Here is a 23,902-nt window from a genome sequence, read left to right on the forward strand (position 1 = left end):
CTTATTAGCAGCCCATATTGGGTGGTTCTGACTTTAACAGCATCCATGGATGTCTCAGCATCACGGTGCCGCATCTCACTGCCCAGGTGTCTTTCCTTGAACCAGGGAGCATGAACTCGGATCACATTTGTAGGAATAGTACCTAGTATCTACCTAGGTATATCTCTTGCCAGTGATGGACAAGATCAATTGCAAGTTCCAATTTGAAGGGGTTGAACTTCAAGTTGAAGACATCATCCAAGTCTCAACCTTGGAAAAGCCTTCGAGTTGGAACGATTGTCGGTGTAAAGTGATATATATTCTATGGTATGGTGACATTTTTGCATCTATGTAAACTGCTTGATTTTCAGAGCGAGCATCAAGCCCGGGGCTGGAGGATCAGATTGTCGATGAGCCGCACTGGGACTTTACCATCTCCCAATCCGCAATCCTCGCCGGGCTTGTTCTCCTCTAGGGGTGCCATCTTCAGTGCGGCACTCAGAACACCTCCCTTGGCGGAATCGACGAGATCCAGCTCGTCGAGAGTATCGGGGTCAGCAAGGGAGATATAATCAACCTCGAAGAGGGCTCTTTCTGAAGGCGCAAGTGCCTTCTGTTCAGATAGCACGCGATCGGTAATGCTCCGGGCAGCACCCAGGATGTCCGCTCGGCTAGCTTTGCCCGATAGGTACGCATCCTCAGCAGCCCTGAGAGCCTTGTAAATTGTGAGGCCGACATTACGTCTTCGGTCGCCCAAGTAGACATTGCGGGAGCTTAGTGCCAATCCATCCGCCTCGCGAGAGGTACTGATAATGCGAACTTCTGTGCCTAGAAGGAAGTCCTGGACCATCCGCTTGATAATAACGGTTTGCTGTACATCCTTCTGGCCGAAGTATACCCGGTCCGGGGTAGTGGCGTTGAAGAGCTTCATGCAGACGGTTGCGACACCACGGAAGAAGACAGGTCGCGAACCCCCCCTCTAACTTTGAGGAGAGTGGTGTGATCGTGACGAATGAACCCTGACCATCGATTTCCGAGGATGGAGCTAGAGTCGGATACATCACCTTGGAGGTTGGGGCAAAGATGGCAGTGATTTGTCCCGCTCCTGGCGCACCTGCGCGGCCGAGTTCGTCATTGAGCTTCTCCAGCTTCTCCACGTCACTGTCCCATGTGCGTGGATAGCTTGATAGGTCCTCATTCACGCCGAATTGTGTAGGGTTGACAAAGATGCTAACAAAGATGTCGGTGTTCTCGCGGGCGGCTTCTCGGATCAGCGAAAGGTGACCTTCGTGGAGCGCGCCCATGGTCGGAACGAATCCCACAGTGCGTTCATTTTTCAACAGCTGATGGCGCAATTGGCGGAGGGGAGGGACATCGCGAAAGACCTGGAAAGAAGAAGGTTGAGCGACCGATCGCGAAGCTGAGGATGCGTCGGCTAGCAAGCTAGAGGCCGTTGCTAGGGAAGTGTGAGCTTCATTGGATGTGGGCGAGTAAACGATGCGGTTTTCACTCACTAGAAAACGACCTCACGCCATTGACCAGTCTAGACATGGTTGAAGTATACTAGCCTAGTCAGGATTGAAGTAAGGTAGTCACTCCCGGCCAGCTTCAGTATGGGACCCACTATTCTAGAACCTGGTCAGGTGACTTGTACATTTGATGACTAATATGACTAAGACCTGCATTCCTGGTCATTATTGCCCACCCTAGCGGGACCACCGCGGTCGGGGAAGTGTGGGAACCTCGGTTGCGTCCGGGGCAAAGTCCCCGTGACAGAGCCACAATCTGGGGTTTGTTGGGAATTAAGGAGCTATGGCTCTGACTTGCGCCTTCAAGTGGATCTCTCTGTTCTTATTCGCATCTCCCTCAATGTCCTTCCTCATTCGTGGATGACTTTGACCTGCCAGCTTGTTCTCACTCTCACCCCTTCGACGCCATGCCCCCCCCCTAAATCGGCCATCAGTGACGACCACTCCGCTCCGGACTTGGAGATCGCGGGTAAGCAGTTAACGATTCACCCGTCTGGCTTCACTGGTGGCCCTGGAACTCAAGATGAGCCCATTACCGAGCGCAACCTCGTCAATCATATGGCCCGATTCCGTGAAAATCCCCTCGACTTTCTCCGCGAGGTTAGCCTGTATATGTCTGGCACTGGCTGGCGCGCATACGACGATGTGATCGGGCAACCTGTCTTTTATTCGGGGTTCTCCGAAAAGATGAAATCACTTATCCTGGGCAGCCCAATGCTCCAGGATAAGGTCCGGGAGCTCGCGGGCACTCGTGTCATAGCGGAGGAGAAGGAGGGTCTATTGGCAATCAAAGACGGCAACACGCTGGACGAAAAACGAGGTCGCCGAAGACACGAAATTGAGACCAACCTCCGAGAGGTGGTGGATGGAATGATGGACAACATGATTTGCAAGATGGAAAGCAAGAGTTTCATTCGAGGCGCATACTACATGTGTACGCAGCTCCTGACTCGTGCCTACCACCAAGGTATCCATGTCTCAAGCGAGGAGGTTCTCCGTCTGCGCTCAGTGGCCCAAGAAGCCGCCAAGAAAAAGCAATCGATTGTCTTTCTCCCTTGTCACAAATCACACGTGGACTATGTCTCGCTGCAGTTGATCTGCTATCGACTCGGAATCGGGCTTCCCGTGGTTGTTGCAGGCGACAACCTAAACATCCCATTGCTCGGCCCTTTCCTCCAACATGCGGGCGCTATGTGGATCCGACGCAGCTTTGGAAATGATCCCCTATATCACACTGTCGTCCAAGCTTATATTGATACCCTCCTTCAACAAGGATTTAACTTTGAGTGCTTTATCGAAGGTGGTCGCTCCAGAACGGGAAAACTACTCTCACCTAAGTTCGGAATCCTCAACTTCATCGTTGACAGCGTGCTTTCCGGCCGCACTGAAGATACAATTATCTGCCCAGTCAGCACGCAATACGACAAAGTCATTGAGACAGAGTACGCTTTTCAACATTCTTCCTCGCTTTTTCTTTGGTTTATACTAACCTCATTCTAGATCTTATATCAGTGAACTTTTGGGACAGCCCAAACAGAAGGAAAATCTTTCTGATTTCCTATCGTCATCCTCGGTCTTGTCGCTGAAATTAGGCCGGGTTGATGTTCGGTTCCACGAACCCTGGAGTCTACGCGAATTCCTCAACCAACAGCTTTCGCGACTCGATCAATCCGACTTGAACGCCAACAAGAAGGTCAACCAAACTGAAAAGGGTCGTATTCTGCGAACCTTGGGATACCGCGTACTCTCCGAGATCAACGATGTTTCTGTGATGATGCCGCCGGCCCTCGTAGGGACCGTTCTTTTGACACTACGTGGCCGTGGTGTCGGAAAGGGTGAACTATGCAGACGGCTCGACTGGCTTTGCGACCGAGTGAGGGCGAAGGGTGGCCGAGTTGCCCACTTCTATCGCTCACCCACTGATCAGGTCGTCGACCGTGCTCTGGATGTACTGGGTCCAAAGCTAGTGGGCGTGATTTCTGGTCTAGCGGAGCCTACCTATTATGCCGTGGACCGTTTTCAACTGTCGTTCTATCGTAATATGCTCATTCATCTTTTTATCACCGAAGCCTTGGTCTCTGTTGCTATGTACACTAAGATCAAGCAAGGCGGTGGCCCTACCAACCAGCGTATCACCTACGAAGCGTTGAGGAACCAGGTCTCTTTCCTGTCTCAGGTATGTCTCGCTCTATTATGGCTTACGAGAATAAGCAATCTAACGGTCGCTAGCTTTTCCGTGGCGAATTTATTTTCCCTCCAGAGGGTCTCTCCTCCAACATGGAGAACACGATGCGTGGCTTGGAGTCAGATGATGTGATCAAGATTACTCGTGACGACTCTGGTACTCCACAGTATGTTGAGCTCAGCGAGGCTGAGCGTAACTGCGGCCGTGAGAATTACGACTTCTACTGTTTCCTGATCTGGCCTTTCATCGAGGCGTCTTGGCTTGGCGCCGTGTCTCTACTAGGACTCACACCACCTCTCAATGGCGGCCAAGATACCTGGATAGACATGAAGAAGTCACAGGATAGCGCGCAGCTGGTAAGCCAGCCCTTCTCCGACTAGCTCCTATGGCACATCTAACCATATTTCAGCTGGGCAAAACATTGTACCACCAGGGCGACCTTTCCTATTTTGAGGCCGTGAACAAAGAAACTCTCAGGAACTCATACCAGCGTTTCGAGGAGGAAGGCATAATTCTTGTTGCCAAAGATAAAGAGTCCCGCGCTGGTCCCTCGCTGAGACTTGCACCGGAATGGGCGCCTGAGAGAGATTCAACCACTGGTAGAGTCCTCGATCGTGGACGCCTCTGGGACTTTACTGAATTGATTGCGCAATCCCGTCGTGAAGGGTGAGTCGATAAGCCCCTTGAACCACCACACATAAGCTAATATATGTATCTAGTAAAAACCGTCGTGATGGGGCTACTGTCTCCTCGCGTGTCCTAACCATGTCCGATATCGTTGGCCGCCAACTGTTCTACAATGCTGCAGCTCCTGCTCCGGCTGGTGTCTCATCTCGTCAAATGCGCCGCAAGGCGATTGCAACCGACTCGAAGCTCTAGTGAATCTTTGAACGATGGACCATTCCCAGCTTTGATTTTCGAAACTAATATTCATAACCCACATATCCAATACCCCGGCGTTACATGGCCAAACCGAATAGCATTTACCGTACATACATACAACCTTCCAAGATTGGAAGATTCCTATCCATAAATGAATTTCCATACTCGAGTCTAGTAGCTCCTTTCACTCGATCACCGTTTTCCGCGGCGTTGAATTCTACTAGTACCAGTTCTCTGTTCGGAAGCCCCGACCTTCCGAGTCCGATACCTAGGTAACCTTGGAACTTTCAAGTTGGAAACTTTAGCGGCAAGGCACTCACGGTGATATTCCGCGCCTGGTGGTTGGGCCCCATAGAGCTTCGAACTCTAACTTCTCAAGTTGGAAGGTTTATTCCTGACCTCTCGCATAGTACTAGTACTAGATAGCCACGATCCCAGCCATACTTGTTACTAAGCCAGTGACTAGAGGTGATTCAAATCAAGTAAAAGCCTCCTCTAATTGATCTTTGAGGCGGGGTCATCCGCCAACCTTGCCACCCATGCAGCCGTCGGCAAATTTGGATCCCCAAAGTATGTTCTTAGTGCACTTTTACCCAGTCTCTAATTGCCGACATCATTACCGATAACCCCAGACTTTCAATCGTTCAGTTCCAACCAGTGACGTTACTGGGCTCCACAATCCATGATCTGTGGATACATTTGCCTAGTGTTGTGAGTGGAGAGCTAATCTGCTATCCAAACTCAAGCCTTTTGGGCGTTCCGCCATGTCATCAACAATTGCCTGTGAACGGCCTAGCTGTGAATTCGGCAGTTGGTTGATAGGAATCATTCAGCAGCTCCGAATTTCCTTTTTTACCTAGGTATCTATCTCTTTAGCTAGTCACTATCTACTACTCACATACCTGGGTATTTTCTAGCCCTCGAAGCCTTCTCCTGGGATTCACTTTACCTAGAGCCGGCGACTATCTAGTGCAAACATGGTACTTCTCAGAGTTTCATCCGGCATGCATTTACTAGTACCTAATCCCTCATACTCATTATTTCCCCACAACTGACTCCAGACTTCAAGGTAGTACCCGGCCTCGAACCTTGCTCCTGGGCTTTTTCGTAAAGGTCGGACTGTATTGACCCCCGTTTCTCAAGCCAAGGAATATTTGCAAATACCGTAGTTGCGTGTGGGATAATTCCGCTTCGTCTGCCAGTGGAGATGCTGGATATTGACTTCTCTCAGATGATATCATGATTTTATTGAGCGGGGTGAATCTCGACACACGCTCGTGGCTTATATAATTTTGTTGGCCTTTTCTACGCCCTCCATGGAGGATGTTCGGTATTCCAAGGTTTCCTTGCACTTCTTACTAGTCCCGCCGCGGGCCAATCAATGAGTCTGTACCTGTGGAGATTTCACAATTATTCTGTTTTGAGGCACTACTTGATCAAACAGTGCTTATCACACAGGAGTCTTGGGTTAACCTTAGAGTCTCCAATTTGACAAGAGAATAAGGCAAAAATGCTTCTGTTATAATTACCGCCTGTCAGGCTGCGATGGCAATAATACCAAATACAGTTTAGTGGAGGGACTGGTCTCCTATTTAACTTTAGTACCTCCTGTCTCCTTAATGCGGAGAAGATCGAAGACTGTCGGATCCTTTCCGCATCAAAAATCCATACCTCACTAGATGCTATGCAGTATCGGCTTACAGGCAAGATCATCACTACCGAGAAAATGAGTTCCACACGCCCGAGATCCAGAATGCGGGGCAATAGAGATATGTTGAGGTCTAGAGGTTCTAAGGAGCTGATCACGACTGAAACCTATAAATTGAGCCAGAGGTACTACCTAAGGTAGTATCTTTGTACTCCGCGATTCAGTTATCAAAACCAAAGACGATCAAATACGAGTGTGCATAGTTCTTGACAAGATGGGATGGTCTAGTCTAGCCCGCATCCCCCGTGTGCTTGCACTTCTTTCGACTATTTCAAGCCTTGCTGTTGCATCTTCAGACGAAGCACTATGGCCTCTTCAAACATACAAGAGCTCATCAGTCAAGACCCCATTCATGAATGTCACCAAAATGGGTCAGACCGAGCCTGGATATCTTTTTTTCTCCCCGCAAGACATCCTTCGCGACAATGGATATCCTACAATTTACACTGATGATGGCCAGCTTGTATGGCAAGGGGCCGAAGGAAACTATTCCGCTTTGCAGCCGCAGATGCTGAATGGAGAACCCGTGATCGCCTACTGGACAGGATATGCAGGAGAAGGATTTGGATTCGGACATATCAGTATTCTCAACAGCTCATACGATGAGATTCATCGAGTCACACTTGACTGCAAGAGCGAGAACTTTGTGACTGTCTTTGACCCGATGGAATTTCACTCTTGCATTGATATCCATGAAAGTCAATTCACCGACAACGGCACTATTCTAGTGACGGCTGTCAATGTCACACAGGCCGATCTTAGCTCTGTCGGAGGCCCCAAGGATGGCTGGATCCAAGACGGACTGATTTATGAGATCGATCTCAAGACCAACGAGATTCTGTTCCGCTGGAGTGCACATGAGCATGTTGATCAAGTGAAACTTAGCTATCTGCGCGCTCCGCTTGATGGCTCTGGTGTTAATCAAGCGAATCCATATGGGTATCCTCACCTGAATGCCATTTACAAATACGGGGATAGCTACCTACTATCCTCACGTTATATGTGCAGCATTTTCTTCATCGATCCAAGCGGCAACGTTACCTGGCACCTTCATGTGAGTATCTCGTCCCGAAGTTGGTGACACTAACCAATACGAACTGATGCTAACAATGGTTGACAGGGCCAAACAGGTGGTGACTTTGAGCTGGGACTTGGGACTAGCTTCTGCTACCAACATGATGCACGATTTGAATTCCACAGTGATGAGCGAGTCTTATTGGCAATGCACAATAACGAGAATGCTGACTTTTCGGCTCCTACAACCCTCACCACCGGTTTACTCTTGGATGTTGAATTAAAAGGCTCCAAGCAGGTGACACTCAAGCGACGCACATGGGATGCGGACGAGCCGGTTTATGCTCAGTCTCAAGGGAGCTACCAGTCCCTTGCTAATGGCCACGTTTTGCAAGATCATGGAGCTACTCCGAAGATTGAGGAGTATGATGAGAATGGTACTATAGTTATGCGCGCACGCTTTGGATACGACAATACCATGCAAACATATCGCGCATATCGATACCCCTGGACAGGAAATCCATCGACCAAGCCGGATGTTGCTGCGTGTTTCTCGAGCGAGACCAATAAGACCACTGTCTATGTGAGTTGGAATGGTGCGACGGATGTTAAATCATGGAAGATCTACTCCGGCTCTCAGGTCAAACAAATTGGACTACGTAATGGATTTGAGACTTCGATCCAAGTCGATGGTCTGGCTAGTGGTGATGACATTGTTGTCGAAGCAATCGGTGGTGTCGGGGATGGAACAAGGTCAGATTCTGTGAAAGTTGGCCAAGGCTGCTAATTGGGATACGAAAGACCGAAGTAGCTAGTATTGATCGCACAAATTGTCAGAATATCGATTCTCCTGTTACTAGTAGATACGTAGTAGTAAAATAGTATCCTCATGGTTGAACAATACTCTCAATTCGTAGCCACTAACTATGAAGCTGATGGTCCGAATACTACTCAAGTGACTACCCAAGGCGCACCCATGCCACTCGTAAAGCATGCCCCTTCCAATTCAATATCGCCATTTCCACTGCAAACATCAAATGCGTATGTCAGACATCCTACTTTGACGAAACCTCCCCGGCCACCATTATCATGGCCTAGACGCGGACATATTAGTAAGGGTTACCACAGATAGCTCCAGGGTCGATAACCAAAGGATAAACTCACAGCCCGAAAACAAACTATCTTTAAGTATACTGCTGCACTTATGTGAGCCATCGCCGATTGGATCGTCGAGCTTTTCGTCTTTGCACGTTTGGGAACCGCTGCTGATGCCAACATTGAACCAATATGGCACACTTCCATCCTTCGCTTGGTAAACATACGACCCTCGACTCTCGTTGGCCTCAAGTGTACCTTTATTGGCAAAAGCTTCACATGCCTTATCGGCAGCGTCCTGGTACTGTTCTGGTCGAACAGCGCCATATTTATCGCCAGGTCTTCGGCTTTCTGGAAAGCAGGTCACCTGGCCCATTGACGGAGCAGTTGCAGTGGGTACCCAACTTTCACAGGTCAACTAAAATGTCAAGAGTTAGCCTTGTCTTGATTTCAAGAATATATCAGTTCCGAAAACTCACCGAGGTAGCGCAAGGCTCTCGGGGAATGGTACAAAGCTCGCTCGTAGCGGTCTTCGCGCAAGAACTACCAGCAGGAGTCGATATGCTTATAGTACCCGGGGTTGTTGATGCGGTCTTTGTCAGAGTCGGCAGACCCGTGAGTTCAGTCTGTGTGGGAAAGTAGGATAGCAAGTATACTTGCATAAACGAATCCAGGGCCCAGACCTCATCCGGATCATCTGTTTCGGTAGGGATAGTTTCCGGGTAATTAGTAGTCACGTAGGGTGCGAGGTCACCGTCTTCCGTTGTTGAAGTCGCTTCTGTTTTGGTTGTTTTGATGGTGTCTGTCGCCGGAATTTTGACAGCGTCAGGCACTTTACCGTTTCCAACCACATAGGCGATGAAAGCCACGGCCACAGCGGCCGGTACGCTCTGCAGTGCAACAGCAACATCCCCCGCAGTGAACATGGGAATATCAATCCCAAAGTCAAGATCGAACTCCAGGACACCACCTCCAGCTCCAGGACGCGATAATTGCGATAACTCGCAGTTACCAGAACGCTTGACGCGCGTGTTCGCACAGGCGGCGGCCACTTCTTCGAAAAGAGCGTTTAACCTGTCCTTGCCTTCTGGGGAATAAACGAAACTGACATCACCAGGATTGATACTCCCTGAGGTCTCAGTAGCCGTGATAATGGCAAATGGCGCAGTCACAGTTGTTGTCACACCAGCAGTCGTGATAACCTCATCACTGACAGGGTCCACTCCAACCGTGACCCATTTCAGAGTTTCAGTACTAGCATCATACTATTAGGATTAAATGTCAATGCAGTCTGAGATGACACTCACTATTCGCTAACTGGATTGATACCTGTTTTCAATGCGGTAAGTATTCAAGTTTACCCATGGATGTAAAAAGGGTCTTGCTGTGAAGGGGCACTAAATACCAATTTGTCCTGAAGCAGTTGGAACTATAGCTCTTACTGCTGGACCTCCTCTTGGTTCTTGGGAAAAGGCAGTCAAGGCCGTTGATAATATCACGACAAGAGAAAATTTCAAATACATAGTCTGGAATATGCAGGTCCAACCTGTTGTAAAGGATTTGACAGCCCAAACGAACAGGAAAAATGATAAACTTGACAAGGAAGATAATACACGAAAAATTAAATTGAACTCATTTGAAGGGCTGTGGAAATCCGTTTCATATATCTGTAAATACAGGGCACTATCTGCTTTCCGCGAAAGGACCCTGAGGTAGTATGGAAGGACCGGAGTAGTGCCGAGTCTGCCTCGCCAAAGTATGACCTGCCAAAATGAAAGCTAAAAAGTAAGATGGTGAGATTCTTCTGACCCTGCAGCATGCATGAAGCCCAGCCAGTTGTATGCCTCGATCAAATAAGACCCCGAAAAAAACCCCGGCCTTTTAGCGTGGCTGATAATGATGGGGGCGGAAACTTGGCGGGCGTCTCATCTCACGCTGATTCCACAAAGTCAGCCCCCAAAACGCCAAAGCTGAGTTATAGTTCGGCTATGCCGCATTTCGGCGATACCAGCTATACCAAGGAGGCTGAATCTCTGATTCTCAGCTCCGTACTTCTATTCATAGGGGTAAACGAAGGACAAGTAGGGGGAAATATCGCGCGAGTTTAAATGAAGGATCGACCTCAATGATCTAGGGCCCATAATATAGCCCCACACTGGCAGTTGTTTTCGTCTCAATTCAAAACAGCAGATACTAGTTAGTAGTATGACTAGGTATGTGGCTCAATTCTCGTGTTTGAGAGTCCAGACTACTACTGATACAATACACTGAGGAATATAGGCACTCCTCGGTCCCTGGGCTTATGTGGGGTCCATGCAGGTCCCCGTGTGGCATGGCGGCTTACCTCCTTTCGCCCCTTTCCATTAACTCCCATTATAGTACTTGGCGTTAAAAGTAGCCCCCAAGTAGCATTGCATGAGAAACATCGAAGAGATCTCGGGGAATTTTCGATTCCTGCTCACCCTACCAAACGAATCACTTGCGTTGATGGGAGGCCTTATATGAGAAAATCGTAAATCCAAGACCCCCTGAAGAAGAAGTGCCAAACTTGAAAATCAGCCTTGTGTACGAAGTAGAAGTACAAGTACTCCCGAGGTGTGAGCCCCTCCATCTCCAAGGGGATATATAGGATATCTCACTTGGAACTTACTTCCTGGGCATCTGCGCTGAATTTGCTTTTGGGCATTCATATTATCAGTCTATAACTTTATCGCAGATTGAGCACATTGGCCTTGTACCATGCGACTGAATCTCTTTCCGTGGTTAGGTCTTCTGGGTCTTTCTCACCTTGTGGCTGGAAAAGCTCTCGATGATGTATTCAATGTCAAGAGTGGAACCACCAAAGGAGGATGTGATAGCTATAGGACTGGCCAAGTTAATGAAAACCTGGATGCCTATTTCGAAGAGGCACAGAAAATCATCGAAACCGCATCCAATGCTTTTGGAAAATACAATACGGACGTACAAGTTCAAAAACTTGCCAAGACATTCTTTGGAATCACTCCAAATGCCCAGCAAACCGGAACTGCTTCTAACGCTGATGCACTTTTGCTCAAACATGTTCAAGGTAAGTGAATCATACATGCAGTATTGCCATATGATATTCGTTCTTTTGCTAAAAGCTTTTCATAGAATGGTTCGAAGCCCTAGATACTTATGCTAAAGGAAACAGCGGCCAGAAAATCCCGCTTTACTGCAACAGTGATTGGCTTGAACAGACGACAACAGGTATGCAGCAAGACTATATTGGATAATACTTTCTTGCCAGCTAAAACTCCGAAATAGTGTACGACTCCAGTGGGAAGGCCAAGGCAAATATAGTTGTCTCAGATGACAAGGCCTACGGCAAGACAGAACCATTGCTCAAAAGTAGGTAATTTGTTACGAATTAGTTAGAGCCTACAAACTCTCATCATTTGCTAATCTGCCACTCTTTTGATCATAGAGACAGTATGATTTATTCCATGTCTCCGCGACCGTTCCCTGATAAATCATGTGAAATTTGTCTTCTAATCATCATCTTGCGCAGTGGGTCGCATTCTGGTCTGAGGATCTGAAGGAATACTACTTTGGTCCTCCATACAGCAGCAAGCCTCCAACATACTGTGCAGATAAAGGAAACATCGCCGTAGTAACACCCATGACGACCGGGCAAAACTCTCTCTCTCTCACACTTTGTCCTGACGGCTTTTTCAACAAGGCCAATGCGCTGGAGGCACTTGACGACTCGAACAGCGATATCGGGCATACTCTCCAATCACTTGAGACTAGAAGTTTAAGCATTGTGCATGAACTAGTCCACGCCTGCAAAGGTCCAGCTGGTATGAAAATGTCCTTCACTGGAAGGCTACGTATGCTAACAAGAGAATAGACACGCCTGATATTAATACATGGGGACCTAAGGCTGCGATCAAACCGAAGATTAAGGGCCAGCCGAATCCTCTTTGGCCGGGAAATACGGACGACTTTATAAACAAGAGACGAGTAGCATGTAAGCAGAGCGTCACAAACATCCAATTACCACGCTTTCAAAGTCAACTACTGACGTTTTCTAACACAGATACCGCGACTGATGCTATTCTCACAGCCCAAGCAAGTAGGTATTCTGGCTTTTGATGAAGTAAAAGATTGTCATCACTCACGATTAATATGGGACAATACGATAAAAATACTGCCCGAGACATTTTACTAACACCTGAGCTGCAGCAAATCCCCGGCAGCCGACCGAAAACACCCCAGAAAGCTATGCATGGGCTGCATTGGCGGTCTATCTTGCTGAGAACGGCGCCAAGATGGACTACTCGACTGGCCAGGCGAGGCCCATGGGTGAGCCATTGACTTCCCCCGCCCCGCCTAGGAAGTTCAGAAAGGACATTATGGTGATAGCGAAGGACTTTATTGCCTAATGTCCCAACTTCCGGGGAATTGCTGGTAATTGAAATGATGATGAGGGCTGTTATCTTGGGCAGACTGTGATGTATTCAGGTCCGTTACACACTTGTATAACTTGAAGAGACGTTAGGTGCAGTTGTTTTTGTCACAACTTAAACTAGTAATAGTTTCTAGTGGCATGAATACTATAAGCTTACTGCTACTACGTCATATATACTCGAGGATAACTTTAAAAACCTGGGCTTGAAGCATCTGCTATGATTTGTATGATTTGCATGATATCATATATCCGTAAAAGAGCTACCGTGGAATTTATATGATTAATTTGCGACATCAACTTGAATGCTGCTCAAGAGAGGGGTAGAACGATGGTCGAAGATAGAGATCGATCTCAATCTGTGCCAGATCGAATGCATCTTTGACGCGAGGTGGAGCATTGTGAAGGCCAGCTGTTCTATGCGCTCTCATGGAAGGTGATCGTCCAGCATCTTCTTCAATCCGAACATATGATAGACTTTGCCGATAATGAGCCAACTCAGACAGCCAAATGACGTTATCGACTTTTATTTCGGCGCTAATAGCCTCGTCGTGGGATCCTTCTATTTCATCGAGTGATTTGAAAGCAAATGTGTCGGTCACAAACAGGATCTGCGATATAATTCAGAATGGGATCTCTATATACGAACTTGGGCTCTGCAGATTGAAGGGAACATACCTCTAGACTTTCTAGTGAGAGCGGCAGACGGGTATAAAGTCCAGTTCGAAGAGCCGGGTCCTCTCTCTCATCCTCCTCAAATAGTAAGATGCTGCTGGCCTTGAGAGATCTCACGTTCTTAAACCGACTCAGCTCTAGCGATGATTCATCAATATCGCAAAGGCTGCTGCTGAATTCCAGTGTATTAAGTGTTTCTTGACAAGCCACCAGAGTCCGTGATAAACCAGCAGGTGATATTGGGTCGTCATTGGTATTATGTGTTTGAGTTATATTGCAGATAAAACTTTCTAAAGCGGAGCACACCGACAAGACCGAATGCAGTCCGTGATTGCAGTTCGTGGAAATTGTTAGAGTAAGGCTTTTAAGAGAACTTGAAGAGGGGTGCCTTGATGTGGATGGTGAGACGTCTCTTTGAGTAGTTTCTTGTCTTTGATCGCATTTCACGGCCAGTCGCTCTAAACTGGGAAAGCATATAAGCTTCGAAATCTCGTGGAAGCTTAGTCGTGGGTCGGTAATTGTTATATGTTGAAGTTTAACAAGAGTAGTAGCAGCCGTGTTGGGCTTTGTTGGCATGATCTTTTGGATGAAGTTTACATCGAAGAACCCCCTTCCGTAATAAGTCAGTGACAGTTTTCGAAGGGCAGTGAGTTTCTCCAGAATTTGCCGAGATCGCATAATCTTCTCGTCATCGGGAAGAAAAGCGCTGGCAGTTAGAGATTGGATGGTGGCTGCTAGTCGCGGAGTTGCAACAAGAGTCCGGTGGAACAAATCGAAGATCTCTTGGTCTTGATGCTGTTCAGTACCATGGAGTCTCACATCTTTGTAGATCTTTGTCAACAAGAGCGCATAGATGCTTTTATTTACTCGTGCAAGGTTGGCAAGGTCACGCTTTCGAAGGCCCTGATCGGAAAGCACCTGGTCAAGAAGCTCGGGAGGAAGATGAATTAAGGACATATTTGGCGCTTGAAAACTATACTCCAGAACAAGAGCCCATATTATTAGCCTAACTTCCTCGTTCCCCAAAGAGACAAGGCAATTTGTTGCCTACAAGCGTACGTGGCCCCGTTGCTTATTCTCCAAGCCCCGCTCAGTCGATTTGAGCGAGTAAGGAAAAAAAGAGTAAAGAACGCCCAAGAGGGTCCACGAAGCAACTGGGATTCTTCGACCGTTTATGAGATGGCTAGCTGGGATAAACAGATAACGTGAGGCCAGACAGGAGAGATAGGTTGAAAGGGTCGGTCAGCCGTGGTAAATATCCCAAGGTTTTGGTGAGAATAGGGGGCCAAGAGAGAAGCTTAAAGCGGCGTGGTTGCCTAGCCGAATGGGTGTCACGATTCACTACCTTGAATTTCTTTTCTAATCATGACATGATTTCACGGCTTTTTTACTAGAAATTCATGGATTCAAAACTTAACAACCTGTAGCCAGGAATTGCATGGTCTAGAAGACAGCTAAAACTCGTTCTGACCAGAAATTTGACCTGGTCCACATTTCGGCATACTCTTCGAGTAACTTGCACATCGTGCTAGTACCGAATTAACTAGCTGACCCGGGGTTTAGCCAACCTGGGGTAAAGCTTTATTCTCCAATCAAACCTTGGAAACCCCACAAATTGGTGTTGTCTACTCCGTACTGTACGAGGTGTGGGGTAGTCCGTATGCTACTTCAGGATGAAATGGCGAAAAGGGGGCCTTTGACGAGCAACAATCGGAAAAGCAGGGGCAATTAAATTACCACCAACTTCACTGAATATAGAATTTGTCGGTGTGTTTTGCTCTTCTAGGATGGCTAGAGCTGGGGGTTAAGCAGGTAAGGCATTTCGATTCTCCAGGCTGTTCCTGATGACCTGCCGATATCGCGGAACATCATCTACCAGGGGTGTCCATATAAGATACGGGATTATTCTGCAGTCAACTTGACTGTGTAAAGAGTATTCAAGATGCATTGGATGACAAAATCAGCCATTTACGCCTTGGCCCAATGAATTGCATGCCTGTTGCTAGTGTCATGTCTCATCAACATCAGAACTACGATATTGTGGTTCTCGGTGGAACTTCAGCGGGATATGTAGTTGCTATTCAGGCTGCTCGCTTGGATCGAACAGTAGCCCTTCTGGAGAGCTGAAAGCATGTTGGAGGCATTGCAATCGAGGGAGCAGGAGCATCGGATATTGACTCACAGGTAAGCTATGATGCCGATTGAATATTTCAAGCTCTTTTCTTCTCCGCTTGCTGACTTCTTTGTGTAGAGTAATTTCCAAACCTCATTGACTATGGCGTCCCTTGCATTCGAGTTCTACCGGCGCGTTGCCGATCGATATAATCGCACAGAAGCATTTGACGAAGCTTGGTCTAATCACACGAAGTCAAAGGACTTATGGCGATTTGAGAGCCACGTGGGCCAGTCTGTGATCGAGGATCGGCTAGTCGAGAAAGAATATCTTGATGTTTACTTGGAGACGGCCCTTCGAGGGACTGGAGATGGTACTGGAGTCACAAAGTCCAACAAACCAATTGACATGATCCAAACTGAGGCTGGAGATACCTTCTCCGTGCGCTATCTCATTGATGCAACCTACGAAAGAGATCTACTTGCAGCTGCAGACATTCCGTATTCCACAGGTCGCGAGTCTACTGCTGCGCACCATGAAAGCCTCGCCGGTATCCAACACAATACGACATTCCCACAGCTGACTGTGAAGGTCGATCCTTATTGGATTCCCGGTAACCCCTTGAGTAAACTCATTCCTACTGCTCAAAACCAGAAACTGGGTGTTGCAGGTGCTGGTCCAGTACTTACTCATCTCACAATTGAATTTCTTCCTCATTAACTTATACTCTCATTCTCAATAGAAATGAAAACACCCAGGCTTTTTCATGGCGTCTCTGCATCACGAACAAGACCAGCAATCTCGTTCCCTTCTCCCGACCTGATGCCTATGATGCTTCGCAGTATGAAATCTATGGAAGATGCGCCCAAGCCGGCGGGTCCATCTTCACACCGAGCATAGTACTACCAAACGACAAGACAGACATCATCGGAAGTGCAACAGAAGGACTTGGATTTGATATGCAAGGTCGCACATCAGAACATTTGAACGGCAGTCACAAACAGAGAGCCAAACTATGCAAAGATCTGGCACAGTGGCAAAAAGGTGATTTGCAGTTCAAGATCATTCATGGTACTATTTCAAGACTAATATTGGATGCCACCACTGAGATTGCTTTATTTTATCGCCAACGACGAATTTATGCCAAACAAGACGCGAACGGAATGGTCGAAATGGGGCTACGCACGAGACGAGTTTATTGATAACGATAATTTCCCTCGCGCCATGTATGTTCGTGATGGGCGACGGATGATTAGAGATGACGTTCTTATCACTTCTCAAAATGCTGAATACTCTTATCCTGAATTTGCCGTTTCAGATCCCATACTCACCAAACTATGGCCAATTGTAAGCAGATTTCTCCACAAATGCGAATCATGGGATTATTAATCACCGACTGATCGCAGGACTGACATTCTACTCGACGAATTGTACGCAACGGCAGTCTCTATGATGAAGGTTTCTATGGAAACAGGGATCAGACTGGAAGGCAAGACAAAAAATCACACCCTGGATGGTCGAACTTTAGTAAAATAATTTACCTGTAGCCATGGGAGTTGTCTGACCGAGCAATAGTCCCCGAGTCTACTAAGCGCAGGAATCTTTTCGTGCCTACGTCGCCATTCAGCACTCATATAGGGTTCAGCTTACTCCGGGTTGAGCAAACATTCATGACCATGGGCCAGATTAGTGCGTTTGCAGCGGACCTTACCATAAAAACAGATGCATGGAGTGCCGAGAAGGTGGACTACGAATTGCTCCGTGGGAAGCTAGACTCGGCTGGCTTTCTGTTGAATGCAACGTCCGAGACTCTTCCTGATCGTGTCTCAAGCTCATGATATAATCATCATGATACTTAACACAAAGCCATAGTACTAGATCTCGGTTCTCTTACTATGCGAACCTCATATTGGTGGAAATGACTTTTAGTAAGCAAATAGACTGCCATATCGGCGAGGCGAGGGAATGCAATTGAGTTACTTTTCATTTATGGATACTTCTGCAATTCAATGAAGATCGTTTGATTCAAACATCAACGGCCAGGAGTATTGCGTCAACGACCTCATAAGGCATTGTCACCATTGGACTATGCCCAGTCTTGCAAATCCGGGTTGTGATTTTCCCTTCTGCCCAACTCACGAAGAGTTCCTGAACCCCAATTGGGAGCGACCTGTCTTGCTCACAGAGCAAATATATAGCTGGAATATCTCGATGCGCGGCATAGGTAAGAGCACCAGCGAAAGATGCCGCAGATTGTGGCTTCAATTTCGAAGCCCATGCTGTTGGAGATTCGTCTTTCGGAAAATCATGGTAGAACCTTTCGACAGCGGTAGCTTGATCGTAGAGAATTATCTCATCCTAGGCTTGTTAGCTTGGATTTACCTACTACTAGTACTAGTAGTACCTAGGTACGTTTTTAACAGCGGGAAAACAGACCTGTTTGATCAAGAAAGCTGGCCATTCTGCATCACCTGCAACACTTAACACGCTCATCCCTTCTTTGATGAGATAGGCAGACACGTATACAAGAGCTATAATTCCACCTGCTTTCCCTTTCGCCTGACGTATTTCCCGAGAAAGTCCTTTAGCGCTCTCCGTACCAGGAATCCCACCATACGAATGCATAACTAGAATAATCTGCTGACCATCATTCGCCAGCTTCGAGATTACATTCTGAATAGCTATAGCATCATCTTCCATAGAGGAGACACCCCCAACGGATGGTAAGTTGACAGTTGCGGTAGGGAACCCCTTTTCCGTAAGGATGGAAATGACTTGCTTATAATAGTCACAGGTATGCCATGCACCTGGGATAAACACGATGGTGGGTAAGGTCATTGTCGGAAAAATGTGAGGTTGAGCAAAATATGAGAGCCCGGCTGCAATTTTTTTTCTCTTCATGGGATGATCTCACATTTTATACCCCAAGAACAAGTCTTGGGTTTTTGCTGGTGCGAACTTTTCAAGGGGCGGTGCTCTGAATTCCCATAATCAGGGACATGAGCGCAACAAGAAGATCTCTCAGATATCACTCCACCGCATTAAAAAAAGACTAGCGCCAATGTGCAGCCAATAACATATTTTTCACAAACTTTAACTAGGCTTGTTGAGGTAGGACGACAAGTAGTAAGAAATGAACACTAGCCGTAATGGGTAAATCTGGGATATTTTCTTCCTAAGATGCCTCATGAACAGTAAGCTATATTGGAAAGTTGCAAGTTCCACTAGTGGCGATGCAAATAGTCCCGATTATCAAATGATGCTGAAACGGGCTCATGAAGCTCACCTCAGCAGCAGTGTGCGACGGCAAAGTGGAGAACAAAAGTAAATTTACCCAAAGGAGCCAGTGGAGTCGATAGCATTGGAAGCCTCATTGTTATAACAAACTCTTGACTGGACAACCCGAAAACGCATGCCAAAATTTCGAGGCCTCCAGAAATAACAAACTCCTGGCTGATTTCAAATTGTCAGAATTTGCCAAAAAGTCATTTTTACATTGTAACCTAGGTAACCTTAGAACTTGAAGCACCTAGGCCGCATCAACTACATAAATAAATGTATATCAATACTAGTAGTACTACTTCATTTGGTCTAACAAAAGTTTGAAATATCTCTCACCTAGGCATTTTCCTTGGTTAGCTTTCCAAGGTTGGCATCCCTATACTCTCTCAACCTCTTCAACTTTCTCATCTTTTATCGCCGTCTCCTTTCCCGTGGCAATGACACGTCCCGAACCAGAACCTACAAATTCATTGGACCTACAGGCGGGTAATTTGGCTGCAAATAACTCATCAATCTCCTCCAATCCTCTTCCTTTGAGCTCCGGCATGAAGAACCACACCCAAATGGCACCCACGCCAGCAAATCCTCCCCAGATATAACCAAGCTTAGCGCCAAAGTTAGCTCCAGGGGTTCACAGCAGATATGGAGTAGTATAGACAACCACAAATCCAACCACAACATTAAATGCTGTTGCGATCGCCATAGTTTTCTCTCTTAGCGTTGCTGTACCCACTTCTGCAGCGGTAATATACGCCGCGGGGCCTAGAGTAGCGTGAAGAACGGCGGCATACAGAATGAATGATGCCACCATGCCATTAGTATCTCCTGTTGTTCGATGAGCCTTCGAACCAATGAGCCTTCGAACCAAGACCGCCAATCAGACAAAGGAAGATGGTTTGCAACCAGTATCCGTGAAATGTGACATCATGTCTACCGAATGTATCAAATAGAACCATGCCGAGCATAGCGGTGACCACCGAGATGCCATTGTTGATTGCCTGGATTTGAGTTAGTAAAAGTGACTAGGAGAAGAAACGGTAGAAACCTACTGCGTATGTAAATGCGATATCTCCTAATCCAACTTTCTTGTAGAATGTGGGTCCATAAGAACTGCTGAAAGTGACACACTTGTGAAAGGGAAAAACTCCAGAGGTGATCGGTTGCAGTTTTGTACGGATCGCCCATCAGAATATGGTGACCCCACGAACCCCAATCTTAAAGGCTTACCCGGCCTGGTCAAGAAGGTGATGTGAATAAACCAACAAGAAAGCTCCGGAACAAAGCAAGTTCAATAGCCAATAAATTGAAATACAAAGCGAAGTACTGAGTAGGATTCGCAGAATGGTCGGAAAAGCGTGGGGGATCCGTAGTCATGTGTCTACTAAACCGATACTAACTCTGCCCCAGACCCACCCAGCCTTACCCAGTCACCAATCGCCCTTCTCTGAACCCCGGAGTTTACCCAAGTTCTCTCCAATATTTCATTTCGTATTTCGCCTGGGGGCTGCTAGGGTGCCAAAACTTACTTGTTTGAGAGGCTTTCACAGATGGCAAACACCCGGAGAATGAATTGGGAAAGAGTCTCCGTACGAAGATACTAGCTCGGTCTGGGGATAGGTGCTTCCCCCGCTTCCGCGTTCGGAGATTTCTCCATGTTATACCCCACAGTTTAGCAGGCCTACATAATTGGCTTTTGTTCTTTAGAAAAAGTTCCGAGAGAGTCCTGGAGATTTTCAGGAGAAGCGTCTGAATTCTTATGATTGCCTACAATCTTCCAAGGCTCACATATACCATCCAGGCAATATGGGTGGAGGAGGCAAGCTATATGCCAGCAAACAGGATCAAGGAATCTCTTTGCAGTGACAGCTCGGCAGTGAAGAAGAGTGGCAGCACCGTCACTGGGTTGAGATTGACGAATGGCCAGACTATACGATCAAAGGTAATTCCCTAAAACGGCTCTAGCACGTGTAATTCCCAATATAACCACATCTTAGTATTATATTGAAGCGTCATACGAAGGTGACTTCCTCGTCGCTGCCGGGATATCCACTGCATTGGGACGAGAATCATCATCGCAGTATAACGAAAGCTTAGCAGGAGTCCGGGACGACACACGGTACACCCAGTTCGAAATCCCAATTGATCCCTATATTGTGCCTGGAGATCCCTCAAGTGGGCTTCTTCACGGTATTTCGCCAGAACCATTTGGTAAACCTGGTGATGGAGACCAGCATCTGGCTGCTTACTCTTACCGGCTCCCTCTGACAGATGTGGAAGGCAAAAAATTGGCCATCTACAACCTGAGGGGTACGAGTCCTCCCACTACGATCTTCATCGTCGATATCTGAACGCTGGCGGCAAGATGTACACACCGCGTCTCAAAGGGATTCCAAACCGGAAGACGGATCTCATTGGATCGGAAGCTGTGCTGTGTACTGATCTACTCGATATGAACGATGACTGGCCTACTGCAGATGCTAATGGTCGCCAGAAAATCCTTGACGAAACGGCCACTTCCACTAAGGGTCTCATTTGGTTCTTTGCAAATGATGAAGCTGTTCCTGTAAGCTTATTCTCATTCATTCTCAACAGTTACAAAATCTAACAATTCAGGCCGATATTCGCCAGGAATGGTCTCGATTTGGCTACTGCCTTGACGAATTCCCCGACAACAACCATTTCCCTCGCCAGCTCTACGTTCGCGATGCACGGAGAATGGTGTCTGACTATGTTGTTACCCAGCATACGGCATCCGAACACGATGGAGGAGAGCACGATCCATGTCCTGTCGCGATTGCATACTGGCCTACGGATACTCATTGCGCACGTAGAGTGGTCCGAGATGGCCTGGTACATCATGAAGGCTTCATCTTCAAGGACAAACACCAGTGGCGGCCTTTCGGTATCTCTTATCGGTCCTTGGTACCAAAGAGGGCTGAGGCTACAAATGTCTTGACAGCTACCTGCCCAAGCTCTTCTCACGTTGGATACGGTATGTTCTAAATTCACAATCCCAGTGTGTTAGAAACTTACAATTCTCATAGGGGCTGTTCGAATTGAACACCAGTTCTATGAACTAGGACAGGCATGTGCAAATGCGTGTGATATCGTACTGAAAGATGCAGATGCTCACGGCTCGGTCCAAGATGTTCCGTACAGTGTGCTCCGGGAAAGGCTGCTGGAGCAAGGGGCTGTTCTCGATGTTTCTCTTGTCGGAAAGCCGGATTTCGGCCTTCTCTAAGCAAAAAGAAAATTTGATTCCGTTTTCTCAGTCACGTTAAACTAGATTTCACTTAAGCTAGAATCCACTCATCGATCAAAATTGATACTAGACATCTTCACTTACATGGCTTCAGCATACGATAGATAGACACATAAATTTTCACTGGAATCTTCCGACCCCGAGTTTTGAATTCAATGTATAGAATTTATTTGAGTAATATGAGGAATGAATTACAACAAATTTCGGTGGTTGTAAGATCAGATGATCCGCACTAATAATCATGTTCTCTACTTGGAGCAATTCACTGAAGACATAGAATCTCGATCGGGGAATTTAAAGTGACGCAGAAATGATGTACCAATTTGACATCTGGAATTCATTTCCTGCTTCATACCTATTAAGTGCCAAAAGTTAGGATAATCTGGTTTCCAGAATTGTGGTGGTAGCCTGACCACAGTTTCACGGTGCAGCATACCCCACGTCATTGCCACTACCAAACAAGTATCGTAGCCGCCATAGTTAAACCTTGGAATAACCAGATGTACAAAGAGAAAATAAAAACTAGAAACAAGCGAGTATTTATTTCCTCGAAGTTTCATTCCTCCACATAAAGCTCCATCCCATACAAAAATTGAATAATAACACAAATCTACACTATTCAATAGCGAGATTTCCCGACAGAACCTAGCAAGGCCGCTGCAGTACCAAAATGACGTCAGTCATCACTTCCATCAAAGATCTGATCGCCTCGATCTTCGAGGTCATATTCTCTACCATCAAGGCCGCATTCGATGCGGTATTCTCCATTTTCCATGCCCTCTTCGCGACTGTCGCCTCTGTTTTTGTCACACTCCTGAACACCGCCAAGGATGCCGTGGGAGCTGTGGGTGGAGTTGGCAAGTTCGTTGCTAGTAAGAACTCCAACAATGACTTCGTGACCATATATCAACTAACCATATGAAAAAAGGCAACATATTCGTTCTTGCCTTTATTGGTATCGGGGTTTATGGTTATCTGAATTACAGATCGCGCCAGGGTCGGCCAGTCGTGGTTGGAAACAAGAAGTTGAACTAGCCTTTGATCTTTGTACCACAATACGCTTGTACTTTTTTTTTTGAAATGGCAATCATCTCTTAAGATGTAGTCTGATGAGTGTATGTATTATTTTGACGATGATCTCTTACGCAAATGGAACCCTGAGAATCATGAAATCGTTTCAGTACCGGTGGATGTGAGGTTGCCCGTTACCTATCAATTTTGAATCCGAATTCCCATATGGGCTCCAATGTTGAAATGATTAGCCCGTCTCGTAAAAGTCAGAACAAATTCGCAAGGGCTCTTCTTTGTGAAATTGAACACTACTAGAAATACCATCAAACAAAGTTCCCAACGCCAAGACCTTTAGACATTGATAAGATGGCGGGTCGATAACGGGCTAACCCCAGACGGTTCTTAGATCCGGGGTCATCTGCGCGAGTGAATATGGTTGGATGGCCTTATCTTTTAAATGATTATCACACGCATTTTCCGAACCACTCAGGTTCTTGTTCGCATCCGTATCAGCCTTGGCCTTCTTTATCGCTATATGCGAGCGGTGTTTCGATCCATGACACATCTCCCTCCAATGGCTTCCAATCGGCACTGTCAGTACGTTTTTTGCGTGGTTAAGAATACGAACTGGAGTTCTTGGCTTTTGTCATTTTCGGTAGATAAAGATAAGAATACATAAAATAGGGAAACCAGCGGTTGCTGTTTATCACTATTACTAGTAAGAACCCCCCCTAGGAA

The 23,902-nt window shown here is 46.9% G+C and overlaps 10 protein-coding genes across 10 annotated transcripts; 6 read left to right on the forward strand and 4 right to left on the reverse strand.

The window, feature by feature from the left end:
* Window positions 1–358: 358 nt before the first annotated feature.
* Window positions 359–1,530, reverse strand: N7533_004443 (pantoate--beta-alanine ligase PAN6; the record flags this gene model as incomplete). The annotated part of the gene is made up of 3 exons (XM_057101093.1): window positions 359–958; window positions 1,044–1,435; window positions 1,494–1,530. The coding sequence occupies 3 exons, from the start codon at window positions 1,528–1,530 to the stop codon at window positions 359–361; spliced, it is 1,029 nt and encodes a 342-aa protein (XP_056960723.1).
* A 338-nt stretch (window positions 1,531–1,868) lies between these two features.
* N7533_004444 (lysophospholipid acyltransferase family protein) lies at window positions 1,869–4,572 on the forward strand (the record flags this gene model as incomplete). Its single annotated transcript, XM_057101094.1, has 5 exons — window positions 1,869–2,950; window positions 3,009–3,684; window positions 3,738–4,049; window positions 4,103–4,359; window positions 4,413–4,572. 5 exons carry the CDS (start codon window positions 1,869–1,871, stop codon window positions 4,570–4,572), a joined length of 2,487 nt encoding a protein of 828 aa, XP_056960724.1.
* A 1,925-nt stretch (window positions 4,573–6,497) lies between these two features.
* On the forward strand, window positions 6,498–8,084 carry N7533_004445 (arylsulfotransferase family protein; the record flags this gene model as incomplete). Its single annotated transcript, XM_057101095.1, has 2 exons — window positions 6,498–7,337; window positions 7,404–8,084. 2 exons carry the CDS (start codon window positions 6,498–6,500, stop codon window positions 8,082–8,084), a joined length of 1,521 nt encoding a protein of 506 aa, XP_056960725.1.
* A 164-nt stretch (window positions 8,085–8,248) lies between these two features.
* Window positions 8,249–9,915, reverse strand: N7533_004446 (uncharacterized protein; the record flags this gene model as incomplete). The annotated part of the gene is made up of 4 exons (XM_057101096.1): window positions 8,249–8,391; window positions 8,462–8,810; window positions 8,872–9,657; window positions 9,835–9,915. The coding sequence occupies 4 exons, from the start codon at window positions 9,913–9,915 to the stop codon at window positions 8,249–8,251; spliced, it is 1,359 nt and encodes a 452-aa protein (XP_056960726.1).
* A 1,216-nt stretch (window positions 9,916–11,131) lies between these two features.
* Window positions 11,132–12,798, forward strand: N7533_004447 (uncharacterized protein; the record flags this gene model as incomplete). Its single annotated transcript, XM_057101097.1, has 8 exons — window positions 11,132–11,459; window positions 11,525–11,620; window positions 11,678–11,761; window positions 11,838–11,842; window positions 11,922–12,213; window positions 12,264–12,383; window positions 12,453–12,488; window positions 12,599–12,798. The coding sequence occupies 8 exons, from the start codon at window positions 11,132–11,134 to the stop codon at window positions 12,796–12,798; spliced, it is 1,161 nt and encodes a 386-aa protein (XP_056960727.1).
* A 319-nt stretch (window positions 12,799–13,117) lies between these two features.
* N7533_004448 (uncharacterized protein) lies at window positions 13,118–14,453 on the reverse strand (the record flags this gene model as incomplete). The annotated part of the gene is made up of 2 exons (XM_057101098.1): window positions 13,118–13,432; window positions 13,500–14,453. The coding sequence occupies 2 exons, from the start codon at window positions 14,451–14,453 to the stop codon at window positions 13,118–13,120; spliced, it is 1,269 nt and encodes a 422-aa protein (XP_056960728.1).
* Window positions 14,454–15,771: 1,318 nt separating this feature from the next.
* Window positions 15,772–16,811, forward strand: N7533_004449 (uncharacterized protein; the record flags this gene model as incomplete). The annotated part of the gene is made up of 2 exons (XM_057101099.1): window positions 15,772–16,290; window positions 16,368–16,811. 2 exons carry the CDS (start codon window positions 15,772–15,774, stop codon window positions 16,809–16,811), a joined length of 963 nt encoding a protein of 320 aa, XP_056960729.1.
* Window positions 16,812–17,634: 823 nt separating this feature from the next.
* On the reverse strand, window positions 17,635–18,447 carry N7533_004450 (alpha/beta hydrolase; the record flags this gene model as incomplete). Its single annotated transcript, XM_057101100.1, has 2 exons — window positions 17,635–17,967; window positions 18,046–18,447. The coding sequence occupies 2 exons, from the start codon at window positions 18,445–18,447 to the stop codon at window positions 17,635–17,637; spliced, it is 735 nt and encodes a 244-aa protein (XP_056960730.1).
* A 2,200-nt stretch (window positions 18,448–20,647) lies between these two features.
* Window positions 20,648–22,132, forward strand: N7533_004451 (uncharacterized protein; the record flags this gene model as incomplete). Its single annotated transcript, XM_057101101.1, has 5 exons — window positions 20,648–20,830; window positions 20,886–21,198; window positions 21,276–21,454; window positions 21,505–21,883; window positions 21,936–22,132. The coding sequence occupies 5 exons, from the start codon at window positions 20,648–20,650 to the stop codon at window positions 22,130–22,132; spliced, it is 1,251 nt and encodes a 416-aa protein (XP_056960731.1).
* Window positions 22,133–22,823: 691 nt separating this feature from the next.
* On the forward strand, window positions 22,824–23,188 carry N7533_004452 (uncharacterized protein; the record flags this gene model as incomplete). Its single annotated transcript, XM_057101102.1, has 2 exons — window positions 22,824–23,025; window positions 23,082–23,188. The coding sequence occupies 2 exons, from the start codon at window positions 22,824–22,826 to the stop codon at window positions 23,186–23,188; spliced, it is 309 nt and encodes a 102-aa protein (XP_056960732.1).
* Between the last annotated feature and the right edge of the window lie 714 nt (window positions 23,189–23,902).

This window comes from Penicillium manginii (assembly GCF_028828005.1).
Source record: "Penicillium manginii strain IBT 31320 chromosome Unknown utg000004l:1.0-7231830.0:1.0-7236170.0, whole genome shotgun sequence".
Taxonomy (NCBI): Eukaryota; Fungi; Ascomycota; class Eurotiomycetes; order Eurotiales; family Aspergillaceae; genus Penicillium; species Penicillium manginii.